This window comes from Aricia agestis, chromosome 12, assembly GCF_905147365.1.
Source record: "Aricia agestis chromosome 12, ilAriAges1.1, whole genome shotgun sequence".
Classification (NCBI taxonomy): Eukaryota; Metazoa; Arthropoda; class Insecta; order Lepidoptera; family Lycaenidae; genus Aricia; species Aricia agestis.
This window is the reverse complement of record NC_056417.1, coordinates 16,419,411-16,439,831: the sequence shown is the minus strand read 5'-3', so window position 1 is coordinate 16,439,831 and position 20,421 is coordinate 16,419,411. Positions and strand designations below refer to the sequence as shown.

The 20,421-nt window shown below is 39.9% G+C and overlaps 1 protein-coding gene across 1 annotated transcript; it reads left to right on the top strand.

The window, feature by feature from the left end:
• The first annotated feature begins 972 nt into the window (after positions 1-972).
• On the top strand, positions 973-5,934 carry LOC121732749 (glucose dehydrogenase [FAD, quinone]-like). Its single transcript, XM_042122703.1, has 4 exons — positions 973-1,084; positions 3,495-3,628; positions 3,711-5,622; positions 5,846-5,934. Exons 1-4 carry the CDS (start codon positions 973-975, stop codon positions 5,932-5,934), a joined length of 2,247 nt encoding a protein of 748 aa, XP_041978637.1.
• The last annotated feature ends 14,487 nt before the right edge of the window (positions 5,935-20,421 follow it).

Here is a 20,421-nt window from a genome sequence, read left to right as displayed (position 1 = left end):
TGTAACTCTGAATTCAGTCAAAATAACTTGAACTTGAAACAGAAGAGCACAAAAGGCCAATTATAACAGAACGTGAGTAAAATCTATAAATTAAGATTATATTATGTAATACCAAAACCACTCAATGGAAAAACGGCAAACATAGTCATGAGTCTTGAATTTAAAAAATCTGCAACAACGTGTATGATACAGGAGCATTTACTTACTTGCTTATTGCACTAGGGAACACGCTTACGTGTTTGATAAGGAACCTATGTTATGTTATAATATATAATGTATTAATATCTATAATAAACATAGTATTTGGTCGGTTTAAACATTAGGAAACACTTAAGACAAAATTTGTTTATTAAGAATGCACCTGACCCTAACTTGACTACATGTTAAGTAACTAGATCTCAAAATCTGTAAGGCCTAGAAAACTGATTTTTACACAAGTAACTTCAGTTCATGAAGATTAAATGCTCAAGACGAAAACACGGTTACTGAAAAAATGTTCGATAGTTTCATTTTACAAAAAAACCTTGTTTTGGACACATTGCTTGGATCCTCGAAGTTTGCTGTCTTTTCTTTAATATTTTTTAATATCTAAAAAGGCATTGATAAAACCTAAATTTGCTCAAAATACTTTTTTTCATAATCATTATAGTTCCTCTTTTATTCAAGTAAAAATAACTTGGCGATGAATCCGCGTCGTCCTTTTTCACCTGGCATATGAAAGACGGGCGTGAGTGTGTGGAAGAGAGAAGGACGATGTTTGATTTTTTTGGTCAGTAGCCCTCTTAAGTAAGAATGAAATCTAGGATACAGGGTGTAACAAAACATAGTGATAATACTTAATAGCGTGTGTACGAGTCCCTCGTATAGAGTTCACATAGGATTTCAACTAGCACACTGGGTTTCCGGAGTTGTTGTGAAAAAGTCGAAAGCAGTCAAAAGATTTGAACTACAATTCCAGTGTGCAGTGCCGGTATGGAGGCCGCCGGGGTGATAGCGCAGTTCCGCGGCGTGCAGGCCGCCTTCGCGACCGTCGCCGCTCTGCTGCTGACCTCACACCTGTTCCCGCCGCAGGCGCACGTCGAAGGTGACACAGACCACATCTAACAGTGTATGTCAGTGCCGGGATGGAGGCCGCCGAGGTGATAGCGCAGGGCTCCCATACAAAAAACACATTTTTTGGTCTATTTTTGCTCTATAACGGTACGGAACCCATCGTGCGGGAGTCCAACTCGCACTTGGCCGATTTTTTTTAAAGTTGTTATATTTATAGTTTTCGGATACGTAAGTTATCTGCACATATCAAGCTGAAATTTTGTACATCAATATACTCTTTTTTACCGATATATCTCTATATTTTTTTAATCAGCCAAATTCTGGACTAGACTATCCCTATTCTCATTTTGATGACCGCCCATGACTATTAACAATGTCGGATGTGAAAAACGACAACTTTACAGGAGAGCGATTCAAAGTCTAAATTGTGCATAACTTTTTACTTATTTCAAGTAGGATCATGAAATTTCAGGGTAATACTATAAAAGTTATTTACGTTTGATATGTTATTATGAGTATCTCGTATTTTATGCCTAAATATGAGAAAAGTCGCTTCTGACCTTTTTAACGGGGAACGAGTAATGCTGATTTGTCGGAAGTGCCAGAACCGACATTGTTGCTTGTAGAAAATCGACGATTGCTTGTCGGAAGTGGCATTTACGTCATTGTTAAGTGATAACTGTTAATTTAAAAATATGTCGCATGTAGAAATTACCAACGAAAACGACAACAATTTAAAGAAAAAAATATAGTTTTATGGACTTCTGTCAAATAAAACGTAAAAACAATGTACGTATGAAAATACAAAACATTTCTTATGATTTAAATAATTCGGAAAATCAAATTTTCATCCGAAATGAAAACTTACTTAAAATATTGAAATTAACAATTATTTCCAACACTATTTTGTTGACTTTTTGATAGCATAACATAAATTAACTAAGTAAAATAAAAAATTAAAAAATATATATTAATTATAAAGAGAAAAGGTTTGTTTTATTCGTATGTTTGTTTGTATTGAATGGGCTCAATAACTACTGAAGTAATTTTAAAAATTCTTTTACTTTTGGAAAGCTACATCATTTGCAAAGAACACAGGCTATGTATTATTCTGAAAAATATTAGGGATCCTACCGAAAATAGCAAAAATATAACCCAAAGTGGTAAAAGTTTGCCAAAAATTTGAGTAAATCTTTATGTTTGTTGCCTACCTGCTTAATAGCAAAATGCCAAGAAAGTCTGGCTTTATTGCGGCTACTAGTCACTAAATCGCAAAACCACGAAAAATACGATTAATAAATTAAAAAATATATTAATTCATTATGTATGACATGTGCCAACAAAAACCTAATTTTCGCACAAAAATTACCCATAAAAAGGCTTTAACCTTCTGAAATTTCTTAAAAGTCAGTAAGCAACGACAGATATGGTACAAACTACAAGCGCCATATAATCAATAAGAAAAGTAAATAAAATGATTATGATAAATCATAATCATTATTTCGGTAGTACTAAATGTACTACCGACATTTTACCAATTTATAAATCCACATAATAATGTCAGAAAAATAATAGTGCCACACTACCGACAATTCAACCATTTATAAACCGATTAAAAATGTCGTATGTGGTACCACCGATATTTTACACATATTTTGAAAAACCGGTTAAGAACGTTGGGTGTGGTACATCCTACAATTTTAAATTACCTACGATAAATTAATGTTGATGAAGTTAAGAATTCATCTCATAATCAAATCTAAAGCAATAAAACATAAACTATACTGTTAAAAATATTTAAAAAGATTATAAAGAATAGTAAATACCATTTTCCGCACTAGCGTTAGCTTTGGACATAACATTACCATCAGCATTTTTTGCCTTTTACTATATTTTTCTTAATTTCGTTGAGTACCAAGTTTTAATTCGCCGTGCTGATTTTTTTCTTTTCGACGCCATTTTCAATGTCTACAACATTGAAAATGGCGTCGAAAACAAAAAAAATATATAACTACGGTTGCAAAAAATCAAGTGACAGCGCGGCGTCCATTCCCTCCGTTAACATAGTCGGATGAGGCACATTATTTCGCTCTTACTCGCTTCCGCGTTCCGTTAATAACGTAAGTAGTGACTGTCCGACATTGTTAGCGGGCTATCTTAGTAATATACGACATTTTTAATGAGGCTATTTCAGAAACTACGCATAATATAGATTTTTTCTTTTCAGCTCACGATAGCCTTGGTTATAAGGACATATTTTATGAAATAAAACAAAAATGACGATTTTGCACATCCGATATTGTTAATAGTTATGGGCGACCTAATGGCACTTTAACAATTTCTAGTGAATTCCCATTTATATTAAAATATAAATGGGAATTCACTAGAAATTGTTAAAGTGCCATCAGGTCGCCCATGACTATTTTATTTCAATGATTCAGACAACGAGGAGTTTGACTTCATCGTGGTGGGGGCGGGCAGCGCGGGCGCCGTCGTGGCGGACCGGCTGTCGGAGCTGCCGCACTACAACGTCCTCGTGATAGAGGCCGGCGGGGACCCACCGTTAGAGTCCCTGGTGAGTCCTCCTCGCTATGTTGCGTCTTCACCTGTCCCTTTCTTAGCGACGACCATCTGCAACAATAAACTTATGTTTTCAGACCCCGTCGCTATACACGTACCTGGCGCGCACGGCCTACGACTGGAACCTGACGTCGGAGGAGGAGGGCAGCGCGCACTGCGCCGCCAGCGCGCGCTTCCCGCTCACCAGCGGGCGCGTGCTGGGCGGCGGCAGCAGCCTCAACTACCTGTTCTACGTGCGCGGCGCGCCCGCCGACTACGACGCCTGGGCCGCCGCCGCCGGCGACCGCGCTTGGGCCTGGCCCGCACTGCTGCCCTACTTCCTGCGCAGTGAGAGCCTCCGCAGCGAGGCGCTGCTGTGCTCCCCGGCGGCCCGCTACCATGGCACGGCCGGTTTCCATGGCGTCACGAGGGAGGCGCGGCCCGAGGCGGTCCGCTACCTGCGGGCGTTTGGCGAGCTGCACGACGTGCTGCCGGACATCAACGGCGACCGCAGCCTGGGCTACACGCTACAGCTGTACAGCATCGCCAACGGCGTCCGGCAGACCACCGCCTACACGAACCTGGCTAGGTGCAAGGGCAGGACGAACCTGCACGTCCTCAAGCACACCGTCGTCACCGAGATCCTGTTCGACGAGCTAAACAACGCCGTCGGAGTGAAGACCGTCGTGGGCGGCGACCGCGTCGTCACTCTCCGGGCGCGGCGGGAGGTCGTCGTGTCGGCCGGCGCCCTCAACACGCCCAAGCTCCTGATGCTCTCCGGCGTCGGGCCCAGGGACCACCTGGAGTCCCTCAACATTACGGTTCGGAGCGATCTGCCCGTCGGGCACAATTACAACGACCACATATTAACTTACGTAGGTATCACATTAGACGATTTCAACGCGACCGCGCATCCCATAGACCCCACCGCTCAACCCTTTCCGACTTTCGCCGGCTACGTGGCGCTAAACTCGAGCCAAAAATATCCCGATTACCAAACCTTCAACCACGTTATTCCGAGTAATTCGACGGGCGCCTACCACTCGTGCGCGGTCAGCTTGTCGCAGGATCCGGAAATCTGCGAAAACTTCCTGAGAGCCGGGAAAGAAAAAACTACTATTTTCACCGCCATAGCCCTCCTGCACCCGAAGTCCCGCGGCAGGGTGAGCCTGCGCAGCGCGGACCCCGCGGATCCACCGCGCGTATGCACGGGCACGTTCGCGCACGAAGACGACGCGGAGACGCTTGCACGCGCGGCGCAGGACCACCTGCGCGTGCTGGACACGGCGGAGTTCCGGCGGCTGAACGCGTCGCTGGTGGACCTGCGGCTGCGCGGCTGCGGCGCGGCGGACGCGCGCAGCCGCGAGTACTGGCGCTGCCATGTGCGGCGCGCGCGATCCACCATGTTCCACTACAGCGGCACGTGCGCGCTGGGCGCGGCGCAGGACCACCTGCGCGTGCTGGACACGGCGGAGTTCCGGCGGCTGAACGCGTCGCTGGTGGACCTGCGGCTGCGCGGCTGCGGCGCGGCGGACGCGCGCAGCCGCGAGTACTGGCGCTGCCATGTGCGGCGCGCGCGATCCACCATGTTCCACTACAGCGGCACGTGCGCGCGCGCGGCGCAGGACCACCTGCGCGTGCTGGACACGGCGGAGTTCCGGCGGCTGAACGCGTCGCTGGTGGACCTGCGGCTGCGCGGCTGCGGCGCGGCGGACGCGCGCAGCCGCGAGTACTGGCGCTGCCATGTGCGGCGCGCGCGATCCACCATGTTCCACTACAGCGGCACGTGCGCGCTGGGCGCGGTGCTGGACGCGCGACTGCGCGTGCGCGGCGTGGGGAGGCTGCGCGTGGCGGACGCCAGTGCCATGCCCGCGCTGGTAGGCGGCAACATCAACGCGCCCGTTATCGCGCTCGCTGAGAAGGCTGCCGACATCATCAAGGAGGATCATTGCGCCCTGCCGCGTTCCGCCCCGCCCTCCGGCCCGCTGGCCCCTCTGGAGTCCGCTTACAGTTACTCCTATATTAATAACATTATTTCTTGGGCAACGTGGCATGTATTATAAATGAATAACAACATTTATATTTTTATCAGAGTAATTTTTACGGGCAATCGATTCTTACGTAGAGCAGTGTTCCGCGAAACGCACACTGATGTACCGTAGCGGCCACGGCGCGGCCACGAGTTGGTACTTGATGTGCCTAAAAAAATGACATTCTACCTACATATTCCTAGATTATAATAACGAAAAAAGGCAACATCTCAGGACGATCGACAAAAAGAATGGAAATCGGGAGCAGAGCACCCCCGTACACGCTGATTAATTTGTGGTGTACCTCCAAAAACTGACATTTTTTAAAATGTACCTAAGTATATACCATGAACACAAAAAGTTTGCGGAACACTGCTGCAGCCTGCCTTACACCAATATTATATTAAAAGATGTATGATAAAGATAAATGATAATTAAGGGAGAACGATTGAGGATGATAAAATAAAACCGCTCCATTTGATCGATAAATGATTACTAACTTTATTTTACGTAAATCGTAATACAAATGAATATGATCCGCGACATTACTGAATCTTAAAGTGTAGGCATTATTATGTACGGTTGGTAACAACCCGTACATCCTGCACCCCCCGAAAGATGGCGAGGTCGATATGAATTAAAAACTTAATCCATAGGTCGCTGGTTCTTATCCGGCTCGATACGATAACGAACACGAACGAACAACGTCTGCAAATCTTAAAATGTTACTAAAGAAATTCGGAGTCGGTGGCCGCTACTTTAAGAGCGTTAACTCGGATTGTCGATCGTAATTCTCGCCCTAGCAGACAGACAAGTTGGCCATGATTATGGATTATTTTGGCCCGAATTAGAAGATATGGACTTGGACAGCGTGAGGTTCCAATAGGACGGTACCACAAGCCACACATCACAAATTACAATCGACTTATTGAAGAGCAAGTATGATGAGCGTATTAGCTCAAAATATGGACCAGTCGATTAACCGCCTCTTTCGTGCGATTTAACGCCTCTAGATTTTTTTCTTAGGGGCTGCGATAAGTCGTTGGATAAGCCGACGCCGTTGGAGGAGCTCAGAGCCAAAATTAAATGTGAAATAGCCGAAATATGTGGCAAAGTCATACAAAATTGGGTTGAAAGAATCATCGCTGCAAACAGGCCTGCGGTGACCATAATATGAGCGAAGTCGAGTTCCATTAAAAAAATGTTAAAATATATCTCAAATGGTTTTACCATTTGAGATATATTTTAACATTTCTTTAATGGTTTTAATTTCATTTTGAAAAAAAATTGTCAAGTCCTTATTGGAAACCCCCTTATTATTATTATCTCGTAGCATGGGTATGAATGTACTATATAATGCACCGTAGGTAGGTGTATAATAGTTTGTCTCAAGGACAATCTCAACTTGGAAAAAAATTAAGACTTGTGTTATGTAGACTAGTTACGTAAGTACTTATGAAACTTATAATTAGATACTCCTCTTAAAATTATTTAATAACGTTTGTTCTGTAAAAATGTATGAGTAATTTCATAAGTAGATAATAAATTATTTATGTATACCGTTCTTTATATTCGGAGTGATCATGTGTAATTAGCGTTAATTTTAATTACGTTCGTTTGGACTTCGGAGCAACTGGCCAGCGGACCGTAAAGGTTGCCGACGAGGACTCTAGAACACCAGCACCATTTAAAACACCAGCTTCCTCTTGACTCTAAAGTCGTGGAAACGGGAAAAAAGATAGGATAGTTTTTTAGGGTTCCATAGTCAACAAGGAACCCTTATAGTTTCGGTCTGTCCGTCCGTCTGTCCGTCTATCTGTCTGTCTGTCTATCTGTCTGTACGTGGTTTTGCTCAGAGACTACGGGACCTACAAAGCTGTAATTAATGATGCCGACAAAACGGTACATGCAATCTTAAAAAAAAATATTTTTATGGTACCTTACCTACACACTTACAACAAGTGACAATATACACATCAAGGGATGATTTTTTTTTCGCGTCCACCCCATCGTGTGGGGTGTCGTTGGATAGGTTTTTTTTTTAATATTATGAGTAGTCATAGATCATTTTCCGATTTAGGGATCCGTTTGTGAAATATTAAGTTTTAAAGTGGAAAAAATCGTTAGAGTCCATTTTACCAGCTAAACGGTTGCTTCTGGAAATTTGAAAAAATTCACGGAAATAGGAAATATGCAGAATTTAAAAGAAAAGTTATCACGGCTGAGAAGACTTCATAAGTTATTGAGTAATTGTCGATCAACTAATATAAATGTATTCGGCGAAGTATAAAGGAACTTTTCGTTCAAATTCATTTGAAAGTAACTGAGATGATGTTGTTAGTGCAAAACACGTTATAAAATATGTACATGTACTACGGAACCTTATATTGCGCGTGGCCCGACACGCACTTCTTTTATTATATACCAAATAATCGGCCAAGTGCGAGTCAAACTCGCGCACGAAGAGGTCCGTACCATTATAGAGCAAAATTAGGCCAAAAGTTGTGTTTTTTGTATAGGAGCCCCCTTAATTTTTTATTTTATTTTATTTTAGTATTAATATTAAAGACTAAAGTACACATAATTATAACTAAGGACTTTGAGAAAAAATCAAATACTACCTACCTGTTGCCATTTTTAATATAGACCAAAAAAGGCCAAAAAAATCACAAGCCCCCCTTAAATAATAATTTTATTTTGTTTTTAGTATTTGCTGTTATAGCGGCAATAGATATACACAATCTGTGAAAATTTCAACTCTCTAGCTATTACCGTTCTTGAGTTACAGCCTGGAGACAGACAGACAGACGGACAGACATCGAAGAATAGGGTCCCGTTTTCACCTTTTGGGTACAGAACCCTAAAAATGACCAGTTTTTAGTGCGACGAATTTTGGCATTATTTTCACTTTCATAAAGTTTGTGTGCTGCAAGAAAATTACGAGCACACATCGGTCCGAGTGTGTTACCACTTACTAGAGCTGAACAGTTTGTGGCGGTACCCACAATTAGCCTAACATTCCTGCATCGCGCTATCGAAGTTTTCTGAGCGCGTCGGTATATATACGACAGCTGATATGTATCACGTGGGCTGCGGCCTGACCGAGCATAACACCTCGCTCGGTAGGAAGATCTTCCTATGTGGCGGTCACGCATTATTCCTTAGTATTAGCTCCGTGCATTATTCCCACAAGTTTAATGCAGTCGGGTGCAGTCGCCGCTAGGACGTGCCGATGCATAATGACCGGTCCCCGAACACTGCCCAGCTCGCCGGGTGCCGGCTAAGGGAGTATCCACTTTAAGTCTTAAGGCACAAGCGCGGCTTTAGCCCGACGACGTCCAAAATATTAGTCGTCCAAGAGATTAGTCGGACTAGCGCCCGTCTCTATATTATATGCGATATAACACGAGTACGTATACTGTACGATAATGGCGGTGTTTCCAGCGACTGATGAACACTATAAGCAACTTACAACCGCCTACATTTGCATGACTTAAGTGTTATCGCCATGCTTCGAAATAAAACAACGAAATTAGTGATCTTAGATGAAGAGAATTGCGGTTGCCTCGTGGGCCGTGGCACTAGGATGGATGACAATGATCTGTATACAATATACAATATACATACTAATACTAATATTATAAATGCGAAGTGTATCTGTCTGTCTATGTGTCTGTCACCTCTTCACGCTTAAATCGCTGAACCGATTCTAGTGAAATTTGGTATGAAGATAGTCTCGACTCTCGGGATAAACGGATTTTGGCGCAACGAAGTTGCGGACGTGATAAATAGTAAGTCATAACAAGCCGGCGTTACATAAATATAAAAACAGATCTATCAGAGATTCTAATCAGAGATCAAACAGATAAACAGAAAACACCACCACTACACTCCAGATGTGTCAGTCGGTTTGGCGAGCGGCCAGCGACACAACTAATTGCAGCATTTATAATCGTGCTCCCATCTCATTAAGGTCCTAATTTTGAAATATACGACTAAACTAAGGGTCAATTCCGACGGCAACGCGACGAGGCGAGGCGAGGCGCATAAATTTGTATGGATTTGACAGATTTCAATTCAATGAATTCAAGATGTTTTTACTTACAATTTTAAAATAATACTAGCTATTTGACCGAGCTTTGCTCGGTATTCGATAAAACACGAATAAAATGATATAGATCGATTCATCGATTTATCGCCCCCGAAACCTCCTATATTATATAATTGGAATCTCGGAATCGGCTCCAACGATTTTCATGAAATTTAGTAAATAATAGGTTATATACTAAATTTCATGAAAATCGTTGGAGCCGATTCCGAGATTCCAATTATATAATATATACATGTAACATATTATACAAGAATTGCTCGTTTAAAGATTTAAGATATTGCATGCTCTGGCGGAATTTAGAGGAACTCAATTATTGAAAGTAATTCATTAACATCTTTGTAGTATGTAACCTAAATTCGCAATAGGTAAATAAATGATTATGAATTTATGATTATGATTAATTTTAGTTGGACATACAACACTGCTGGACATAGGCCTCTCTTAATGAACGCCAAGATGACCGATCTCCTGCTACTCGCATCCAACATGGGCCTGCAACTAAGCGGAGATCGTCGTCCCACCTAGTTGGAGGTCGACCTAATTTTAGTTATAATATGTAATTTAATATTTTAGGGTTCATTATTAATAGGGTAATTTTAGGGTAAAAACAGGCCCCTTCGTAGGTATAGTAGTATAAGACTTCGTTGTCTATCCGTCCGTATGTCTATCTCCAGACTTCTCAAGAACCGCTATAGATAGACCATAGACTTCTGAAATTTTCACATAAGTATTGTGTATTTTTGTCGTCTCGACAACACAAATACTAAGAACAAAATAAAATTATTAATATTTATGGGGGGAGGCTCTCATACAACAAACGTGAATTTTTTGGCCTTTTTTGCTCGATATCAAAAAATTGAAAATTGCAAGTGCCTGTTGTCAGCACTTGCAATTTTCAATTTTAAACAGCGCAAAGCGCGAGTTTATATGTATAATAGCTCCTAGCTCTTCTAATGTTATAAGTATAGTATGTCAAGAAAGTAAAGAAATTAAAAAGTGGCAGCATCGTAGCGCCCTTTCAAATCAATCTAAGAAAAAGGGATGATTTTTAATTTCTTTACTTTTTTGACGGACTATACATATGGGCGCCATGGGGCTACGCAAGGGCGGATCCAGGGGGGATCATGGGGGTCATGACCCCCATGTGGGCTGGGTCCAGGTCCTAGGTGAACCAGTTAAACATACTGATTTTATAGATTTTTTTTAGATTTTTTATTTAAGTACTTTCAATATTTAATTAATTTATCTTATATCTTTAAACGAGCAATTCTTGTATATATATAATTGGAATCTCGGAATCGGCTCCAACGATTTTCATGAAGTTTAGTATATAGGGGGTTTCGGGGGCGATAAATCGATCTAACTAGGCATCATTTCTAGAAAATATCATTTTCATCGGATACCGAGCAAAGCTCGGTCAAACAGCTAGTATATTATAAATACAGAATTGCCTACAGACACAAGAATTTAAATTATAAGTTCTTGTGTCTTGACCACGACCATATGACCACCCCCCCCCCCCCCCCTGGCGCCAAATGTGGATCCGCCCTTGGGGCTACTGTGGCTACCTATTAGGGTTGTTGAGGAAGTGATTATGAGGAAGAGGAGGAGGAAGAGGAATTTTCACGCGCAAATTTAGAGGATGCGGATGAGGAAGAGGATATTTTTTGAGGAAGAGGATGCGGATGAGGAAGCGGAAGAGGAAGCGGATGAGGAAGAGGATGATAGGAAATTATAAATACTAGCGGACTGCGGACCCAACCCAAAAGTCTTTGTCCTGTTTGTACATAACTAGGTACATACATTACACAAAAATTTATTAAAAGGGCATTTTCCAGTGGACCAAACTATGAATCTAAACCATTCTCAAAACACACAATAAAGAATCATCAAAATCGGTCCAGCAATTTAGCAGGAGTTCAGTAACACACAATGGCTTTATACAGCCGTAGTGAGACCGATTACCACATATGGCTGCGTAGTGTGGCAAAAAAGGCTGAACAAGTAAACTGTCGCAAAAATCTGAACAGCGTCCTGAGACTGGCATGCCTAATAATCACGGGTGCGCTTTCGTCAACACCCACCGCTTCCCTTGATGCCCTGATCAACCTAACTCCGCTTCCTCTGCTTGTTCAGATGGTGGCCAGAAAGGCGGCTCTCAGGGCCAGGACGGCGGGCAGGACGAATTGGGCCTCCACCCCATTTGGCAGCTGGAACAGTCTCTTCGTGAATCACCCATCATGGACATGTCATCAGATGCCATGATCAAGGTGCATAGCTTTTCGAAGCAATATCAGGTTCTTATACCTGCCAGGGAGGACTGGGAAGGAAAAATCTTAATTGATGTTCGCTCTAGCGATATAGTTTGGTTCACGGATGGATCAAGGAAAGAACCGTGCGGGAGCCGGATTCTACGGGGACAAGCCACCAAGAGGCAAACATGCCAGTTTGGGGGAGTTTGCGACCGTGTTTCAGGCTGAGGTCTTCGCAATCATCGGTTGCTTACTAGAAAGCCTACAGATGGCACTAGTTAACAAAAATATTTTTATCCTTTCTGATAGTCAAGCTGCGCTTAAAGCACTGACTGCTGCAGAAGTTTCGTCGAAATTGGTTCTGGAATGCATTGAGACGTTTAACATGCTAGGAATGGACAACAAAATACGCCTAGTATGGGTCCCGGGCCACAGTAACGTCCCCGGCAACGAAACCGCAGACGAACTGGCTAGGCTTGGGGCCGAGAGTCTCATATATGGCCCAGAACCGGTCTGCGGAATATCTCCCAGTACTACAAAGCAAGTGCTCGAGGAATGGGCTCGCGAACTAGGCAGAAAGCAATGGGGTGAGACCCCTGCGTTGCTTTGCCACTTGTCTACAGGCCCTGGCCTTGAACACTCCAAGGCACAAATTCCTGGCTTTAACAAGAAACTGTCAGAAATAGTGCTTACCATGGGTAGGAATCAATTAAGAATCCTTACCAGAAGCCTAATTGGGTACTGCAAGCTCAATAAGCACCTTAACATAGGTGTTAGTAGCTTAACGACTTGCAGATTCTGCGAGAAGGAGGATGAGACACCTATACACCTTCTCCTTGACTGTCCTGCTCTACTACAGAGCAGGAGCAGGTCAACCTTGGTCGCTACGAATACTCATCCGCAGAGAAAATTCGTGGCACCAACCCTAACCACATCGTTCAATTTATGAGCAGCATTGGGTTGGGGACGGTACTCTAATGCGAAGGAGTCACAATAGATGACCTGCCTTCAGCAATAAAAAAAAACATACACAACACACGCACACAAAAAAAGGATGAGTGAATGATACAATTATTCTCTGGCTCTGGCGTGTGCATTGCCATGATTGGATACGCGACGCGCATGCGCAGTGAAATTCCTCATAAATTCCTCTTAAATTTTGAGGAAGCGATAGCGGAAGAGGATTTTTTTATTTTTATTTATGAGGATGCGGTAACGGTTGAGGAACCCAAAATATTGCGGAACTTCCTCATTATGAGGAAGCGGAAGAGGAATCCTCAGCAACCCTGCTACCTATGCTGTGGCTGTGGGTGCGGACTACGGATGTACATAGAATAGCTTAGATGTCGATATTAAATCGACGACATACGTGTGTTATAGAACTTGTGGAATAAATATACCTAAGCTCCTATTAAATAAAGTATAAACCACGGACTTTGTTTTAGCTCCGTGGTATAAACCCAGAAACAAAAGTATTAAACAAAAGAGACCAACACAAAGTGGCAGTTAAAAGTTAGTACACATGGTGTTAGATGGCGAAGACGCAATCTAAGTTGGCCGGAGGAGACTGCAGTATCGCTCCATATTTGTGGAACATCACTGTCTACAGTTGCTCACTTGCTATACAGGGTGTTAGGTTTAACACCGTTATCCTTAAAACCATCAAATGAGCCCGTCAAAATGAACAACTTTTCTAAGAGAACAATTATGCTGGGAACTCAAAAAAATCGTCTTCATACCCATATAAATTGCCCGGATCGGCAATTTGTAACGGTGTTGAACCTAACAACCTGTATTTTCACTATTTATTGGCTGTCCTCAGTCCTGTGAACTTTACGTATTGAGAAGTTGAGCTGAGGACGCTATTAAATGTTGACGTAGTTTTATTGATTCCGACCTGAAGATTCCAAAACTCTCATATATATATATGAGAGTTTTATATATATACCTCTTCACGCCCAAACCGGACATAGGATAATATTTTATCCCGGAAAATGTACGATGTCCACGCGATAAAAGAATTTTGCCGCAACGGAGTTGCAGGCGTCATCTAGTTTGATTATACAAACGAAAATATTGCAGAGCGGTACCAAAAAGCAATTCCCACCTTAACGCCTGACGCCGTGACGCCTTCATAATTTGGCTGCAGCTATTTAGATTTTTCTCAACAATGACTAAAGCTAAAAAAAATTAAAGTTCATTGTCAGTATTCATCATGTCTTTATCTTTGAATTACCCATAGCATAACACGATTGATCAGCTTTTATAACACAGAATAATTAATCAAAAAGACCTGTATAAAAACAGGGATTCTAATTTTGCCAACAGAAGAAAGTGATTTAAGCTTCCAAAATTTGTACATAGATTAGTTCAAGCATACACTATAATTTACCCATAGCTTATATGAAATAGATTTATGATTTTTAAATTACGCGACAAAAACCATATTTTTCCTGCCTACCTGCGCTATTATCGCTTACGCCCTTTCCATTTCTTGTTTTCTATGAGAGGCCGGGCCGGCCTCTCATAGAAAACAAGCGATCTAAAACATATCCAAAACAATTTTTTACTTTAACGCGGCGACACCTTAGCCAAAATAGACTGAACTGAAATATTATGAACGTTCGAAACGCATCTGGCGTCCAACAGCCGGACACATCACAATGGTGACAAAAAGGTGACAAACGAGTGTGCCGCGATAAATACCGGACACGCCCGCTCGCGCCGCCCTACACAAAGAGGATATAAACTACGTAACAGCCCAACAAATAACTAGATCTTCATCAGCAGGCTTTCCCCCAATAGAAATGCGATAGAGAATTGACAGAATGCATGGTCGTGAGCTCATCTACCAAAGTGAGTACGAGTACGCGACGGTCTCAGATAGGCACCTAGGTACATTGAAAGCGCAGCAATCAGCATGGTTATTACTCATTAGTTATATCGCTAGCCGACGGGTTTTCCACCCTCATATTAACGACTGACGGTGCTCTTTATTATCAAAAACCGGCCAAGTGCGTGTCGAGCCACGCGCAATATAGGGTTCCGTAGTACCATAAATTTTTGTATGGATGATGAATATACATTTATAACGTGTTTTACACTTCTAACAACATCATCTCAGTTACTTTAAAAATTTAAAGGAATTTGAACGAAAAGTTATTTTATACTTCGCCGAATACATTTTTTTAGTTAATCTACTATAATTACTCAATAACTTATGAAGTCTTCTTAGCCGTGATAGTTTTCTTTTTAAATTCAGCATATTTCTTCCTCCGTGAATTTTTTCACATTTCCAGAAGTAACCGTTTAGCTGGTAGAAGGGGGGGACACTGGAATCTAACAATTTTTTCCACTTTAAAACTTAATATTTCACAAACGGATGCCTAAATCTGAAAATGATCTATGAATACTTATAATATTTTAAAAAACCTATCCAACGACACCTCACAAGATGGGGTGGACGCGAAAAAAAATTTCATCCCCGCTTGATGTGTAGGGGATGTACCATAAAAAATATTTTTTTAAGATTTCATGTAAGTACCATTTTGTCGGCATCATTAAAATGTGCATCCATGCCAAATAGGTCCTATAGTCTCTGAGCAAAACCGGGGACTGTCTGTCCCCGTCTGACAGACGGACAGACAGACGGACGGACAGATCGAAACTATAAAGGTTGCTTGTTGACTACGGAACCCTAAAAAGGTATAAACATTAACCTGTATAAATTTTGTACGGTATTTCTGGAATTCGTCTCGCCATATAAAAAGAGCCGCAGGCAGGCCCGGCAAGTCAGTTCAATCTGAGCGATCTTCAAGGCGATTTCGGAGTGAACACAAGTGATCAATAGTGAGTGAACCAGTGAAACCTGCGACTTGGCTACGACCTAGGACAGTGATAGTGCTTAGTGATTGGACCTAGTGATTAGTGTTTGGACTTAGTGCTAAGTGTTGTGACCTAGTGTTTAGTGCAGTGTTAATAAAGTCTTCAAGAGAGTCACCAGGTCTTTCTCTCCAAATCCCCGAACCCTAGCACGTAACAATATTAACGAATTGGAATATATTCCAAGTATTTATTTAAATTAGATAATAAGACAATGGAGGATGTCTCTTGCAGTAATGAATTAAGTTTAAATGTCCAAATTCCTACCAACAATTTAAAAAATCCAAAAAATTGTAATTTAATTAATCTGGTGCATCAGAATTTACAAGGTATGGTAGGTAAAGAACTTCAAATTGAGTTATTTTTAAAGGAATTTAACATTGACATTATGTGTTTATCAGAACATTGGTTCAGATCACACGAACTCATTTTCAATTTCCATGATCACCAGATAGCAAGTTCGTTCAGCAGAGAAAATGCCATTAGAGGCGGCTCTTTAATTTTAATTAGAAACGACCTTAAATTTAAGGAACGTAAAGATATTGTGAGTCTCTTTACTGAACGAATAATAGAGGTGGCCTGCATAGAGCTGAATCATCTTATAATTGTGGGCGTATATAGGCATCCATCAGGGTTATATGATTCTTTTGAGCAAACAATGGAACAAATTTTAACAAACATTTGTGCATCTAACAAAAAAGTTATTACATGTGGTGATTTTAACATTGATTTATTAGATTTAAACTCCACTACTGTTAGATTCACATCTTTATTCAAATCATATAACCTTTTTAGTTTGTTTCATGAACCTACAAGAGTCTGTGAGACTACTGCTACTTGTATTGACAATATATTTACAAATCTTGCTCCAGATAAAAAAGAAATAATTAATTATTTAAGTTCTGATCACTGTGGACAAATAGCTTCCTTTAATATCAAATGTGATAGTAATGCAAAGAAAAATCTTGTGTATAATCCTGTGACCACAAAACGTATTGAGCAATTTAGAAGTAAATTAAAATTAAATATTGAGTTATTGCATAGGTCACATAGCTCTGATGAAACTTTCAATAAATTGTTTAAGGTAATAAGAACTCAATTTAATACAATATTTACTTCTAAAACAGTTAGAAACGGCATTAAAAATAGTAAATTTATTGAATGGGCAACTAGAGGAATTAAGATAAGTAGGCAAAAATTATATGAATTGTATGATGAAAGGTCTTGCAACAGTAGTGAAGCATTTAAAATATATGTTATAAACTATTCTAAAACCTTCAGAAAAGTTTGTAAAGCAGCTAAGGCTCTATATATAAAAAATAAAATTAAAAATGCCAAAAATAAAATCAAAACTACATGGAAGGTTATATCTGATGAGACTGGAAACGTCACCTGTCATGACACAGATTTTGAACTATATTTTGATAATAAAAAGATTTCTAATAATCTAGAAGTTGCGACGGTCTTTGAAAAATTCTTTGCTGACATTCCGGTCTCAACTACCTAAATTCTAAATCTAAATTCCTCACCTGCAGTTGCTGAAAAGCTACTCAGAGACAATGTAAAGGAATGTGATGTCAATTTTAAGTTTCGGGAAATTAACCCCAGGGCCCAGAGACATTGTTGATACTTACATTTAAATTTCTGAATGTCAAAAATACTACTGATCTCTGGGGAATGTCTACAAAAATTATTAAATCTGTAATTGACATCATAGCTCCTCATCTTGCAATGATTTTCAATGACTGCTTAAAGAGTGGTGTTTTTCCTGACTTAATGAAGCACAGTAAGATTGTACCATTATTTAAAGCGGGAATTAAATCTGATCCAACAAATTATAGGCCTATATTGATTTTACCAACTCTTAGTAAAATTTTTGAAAAAATAATTTTTAAACAATTATTGGTACATTTTAATTCAAACAATTTATTACATGACAATCAATACGGATTTACTAAGGGTCGATCCACAACGGATGCTGGTATAGGTCTTCTTTGTAGTATATTTCAAGCTTGGGAGGAGTCGCAGGACGCTCTAGGTGTCTTTTGCGACCTCTCCAAAGCCTTCGATTGTGTGGATCATGCTACATTGCCCAATGTTAGGCAAGTCCAAACCAATGTACTATTGAATGACGAGAAGATGAATTTGGTGGACACCACTGTATTCTTAGGTATAACACTTGATAGTAAATTACAGTGGGGTCCTCATATTGTTAATCTTGCAGGTAGGCTCAGTTCTGCGGCATATGCAGTCAGAAAAATCAGAGAAATTTCTGATAAAGACACGGCACGATTAGTATATTTTAGTTATTTTCATAGTAGAATGGCATATGGAATCCTTTTATGGGGAAACGCTGCCGACATTAATACAATATTTGTGCTGCAGAAGCGAGCCATACGCTCTATTTATAAAATGTCTTCTTTTGAATCTATAACAGATAAATTTAAAGAAATTGGTATTCTAACTGTTGCTTCTCAATACATTTTGGATAATGTAATATATGTTAGAAAAAATATAAGTAAATTTAAAGCTAAAAGTGACATTCATTGTAGGAACACCAGAAATAAGCACAAGCTGGATTTGCCGATGATCAGACTTAGTAAAGTTAGTAAATTATTTAAAGGTCAACGCCTGTACAATAAAATTCCAGAAAACATTCAAAATTTTTCGATTAATAAATTTAAAAAAGTAGTCAAAGAACGTTTGTGTGCCAAAGCCTTTTTTACAAGGTCAATGATTTCATAAACGATGGCACATCTTGGGAGTAGGATGGCTCCTTACAAGGCTACTTCTACATTATTATATTATTATGACTTACAATTATGTATGGATGTTGACATTGTATAATTTTAAGTTACAATTGTAAATTTTATTTTAAAAAGATTTATTTTTTTAACTTTTTTGGTAAAAAGTGGGACCCCGTGCGAGTTTCTTACGCCGGTTCTTCTCGCCAGGATAGTTCCCGAACCGATGGTAGGCACCATTAGCATCAACGTTCTGAAAGTATTTGTTACAAATCTATTCGGAAATAAAACAATTTTTATTATTTATTTTATTTACTTAATGAAAAATTCGTGAAAATTAGCTGCATCTTTGTGATTTTTTCTATCGAGAAAATTTTAAGATATCGTGTTTTTGCTCAGATCTAATTCTCGGAAATATAATGTAGTAAGTATCTAATTTTAGAAAATTTAACAATTCGGGGCTTATTTTCAAGTATAAAAATGAATTATAAAATCGACACTTTAGGGTTAGTCGCCCCTTTAAGCATGACCTCATTTATAAACATCCATTAAATTTTCATTCGGTATAAAATTACTTCTCGCAATTTACAAATCTTGAGTATTTTGATATTATAGGTTCGTGTCTTTATGCTAAGTGTTATCCTGCACTTAGCCACAGAATAGAATTCATTATAGCCCATTATATCTAGAGTACGCTGTACGGTACTAAAAGCTCTATCTAGTGATCAGAAGATGAAACTTTTTCAAAATCCTGAATAAAGTCAAGTTTTGTTTACTATCTAGGTAGTTAATGAAAACATAAAATTATATTAATTTATGAATTCAATGCAACTTGAATAACAATTTTAAGTCATTGTTTAGTAATTGTAATAACTAATAATAATTTCTGTTGAAATTTATTCTAAGTCAGTGTCGATGTCAGTGACATCTCTTGCAAGTTTTATGCGAGACGAAATAAGTACCTAAGTTTATGGAATATCTAGTCAAGGGCCAAAGTTGAAATTTTATTGATTACTTTTTATGGTGATTTTGTTACCTACATTACATTATTAGGTAGGTAATTACTTAATTAGGTACCTAGGTATTAGGTATAGTCTGTCAAGAAAGTGAAGAAATTAAAAAGTGGCAACATCGTAGTGTCATCCCTTTGAAATCACTCAGCGTAGGTACTTGCTTTGAAATGAATCGAAAAAAGGGATGACACTACGATGTTGCCACTTTTTAACCCCCGACAAAAAAGAGGGGTGTTATAAGTTTGACGTGTCGGTCTGTCTGTCTGTCGGTCTGTTTGTCTGTGTGTGTATCTGCCGTGGCATCGTAGCATCCAAACGGGTGGACTGATTTTGATCTTGTTTTTTTCGTTTGAAAGCTGACATGATCAAGAGTGTTCTTAGTTATTACTAACCAAAATATTACTTTACACAAGTTAGGAATTATTTGAACTTAAAGGTAGTAAATATTATTTCTTTTGGCGGGGGTTTATTTAAATTTCTTAATTTTATATTATTAATTTCTTCACTTTCTTGACAGACAGTAATTACTTCGAAAACGCCGTAAAGCAAACCGAACGCCTCAATAAAAATGTATTTATTTTTTGAGGCAGCAACACTAGATTTCGTTCGAAAATGTTAGTTAAAATAACATTAGATAATATATTAACAACATTTCACAAAATATCATTATTTTTATTGTTTTTTTATTTTATTTAAAAAAAACCACAACTGTGCACAAAAATGTACACAAGATGTTTTTTTTCTTTCTACAGTGTACTGCATGTGTACTGATATCTG

Excerpts from the sequence above, each read along its gene's own strand:
- LOC121732749 (XM_042122703.1), top strand. The coding sequence starts at position 973 with ATGGAGGCCGCCGGGGTGATAGCGCAGTTCCGCGGCGTGCAGGCCGCC. Across the intron at positions 3,629-3,710 it reads ACCCACCGTTAGAGTCCCTG|ACCCCGTCGCTATACACGTA; the intron begins GTGAGTCCTCCT and ends TTATGTTTTCAG. Across the intron at positions 5,623-5,845 it reads CCCTCTGGAGTCCGCTTACA|ATTATAATAACGAAAAAAGG; the intron begins GTTACTCCTATA and ends ACATATTCCTAG.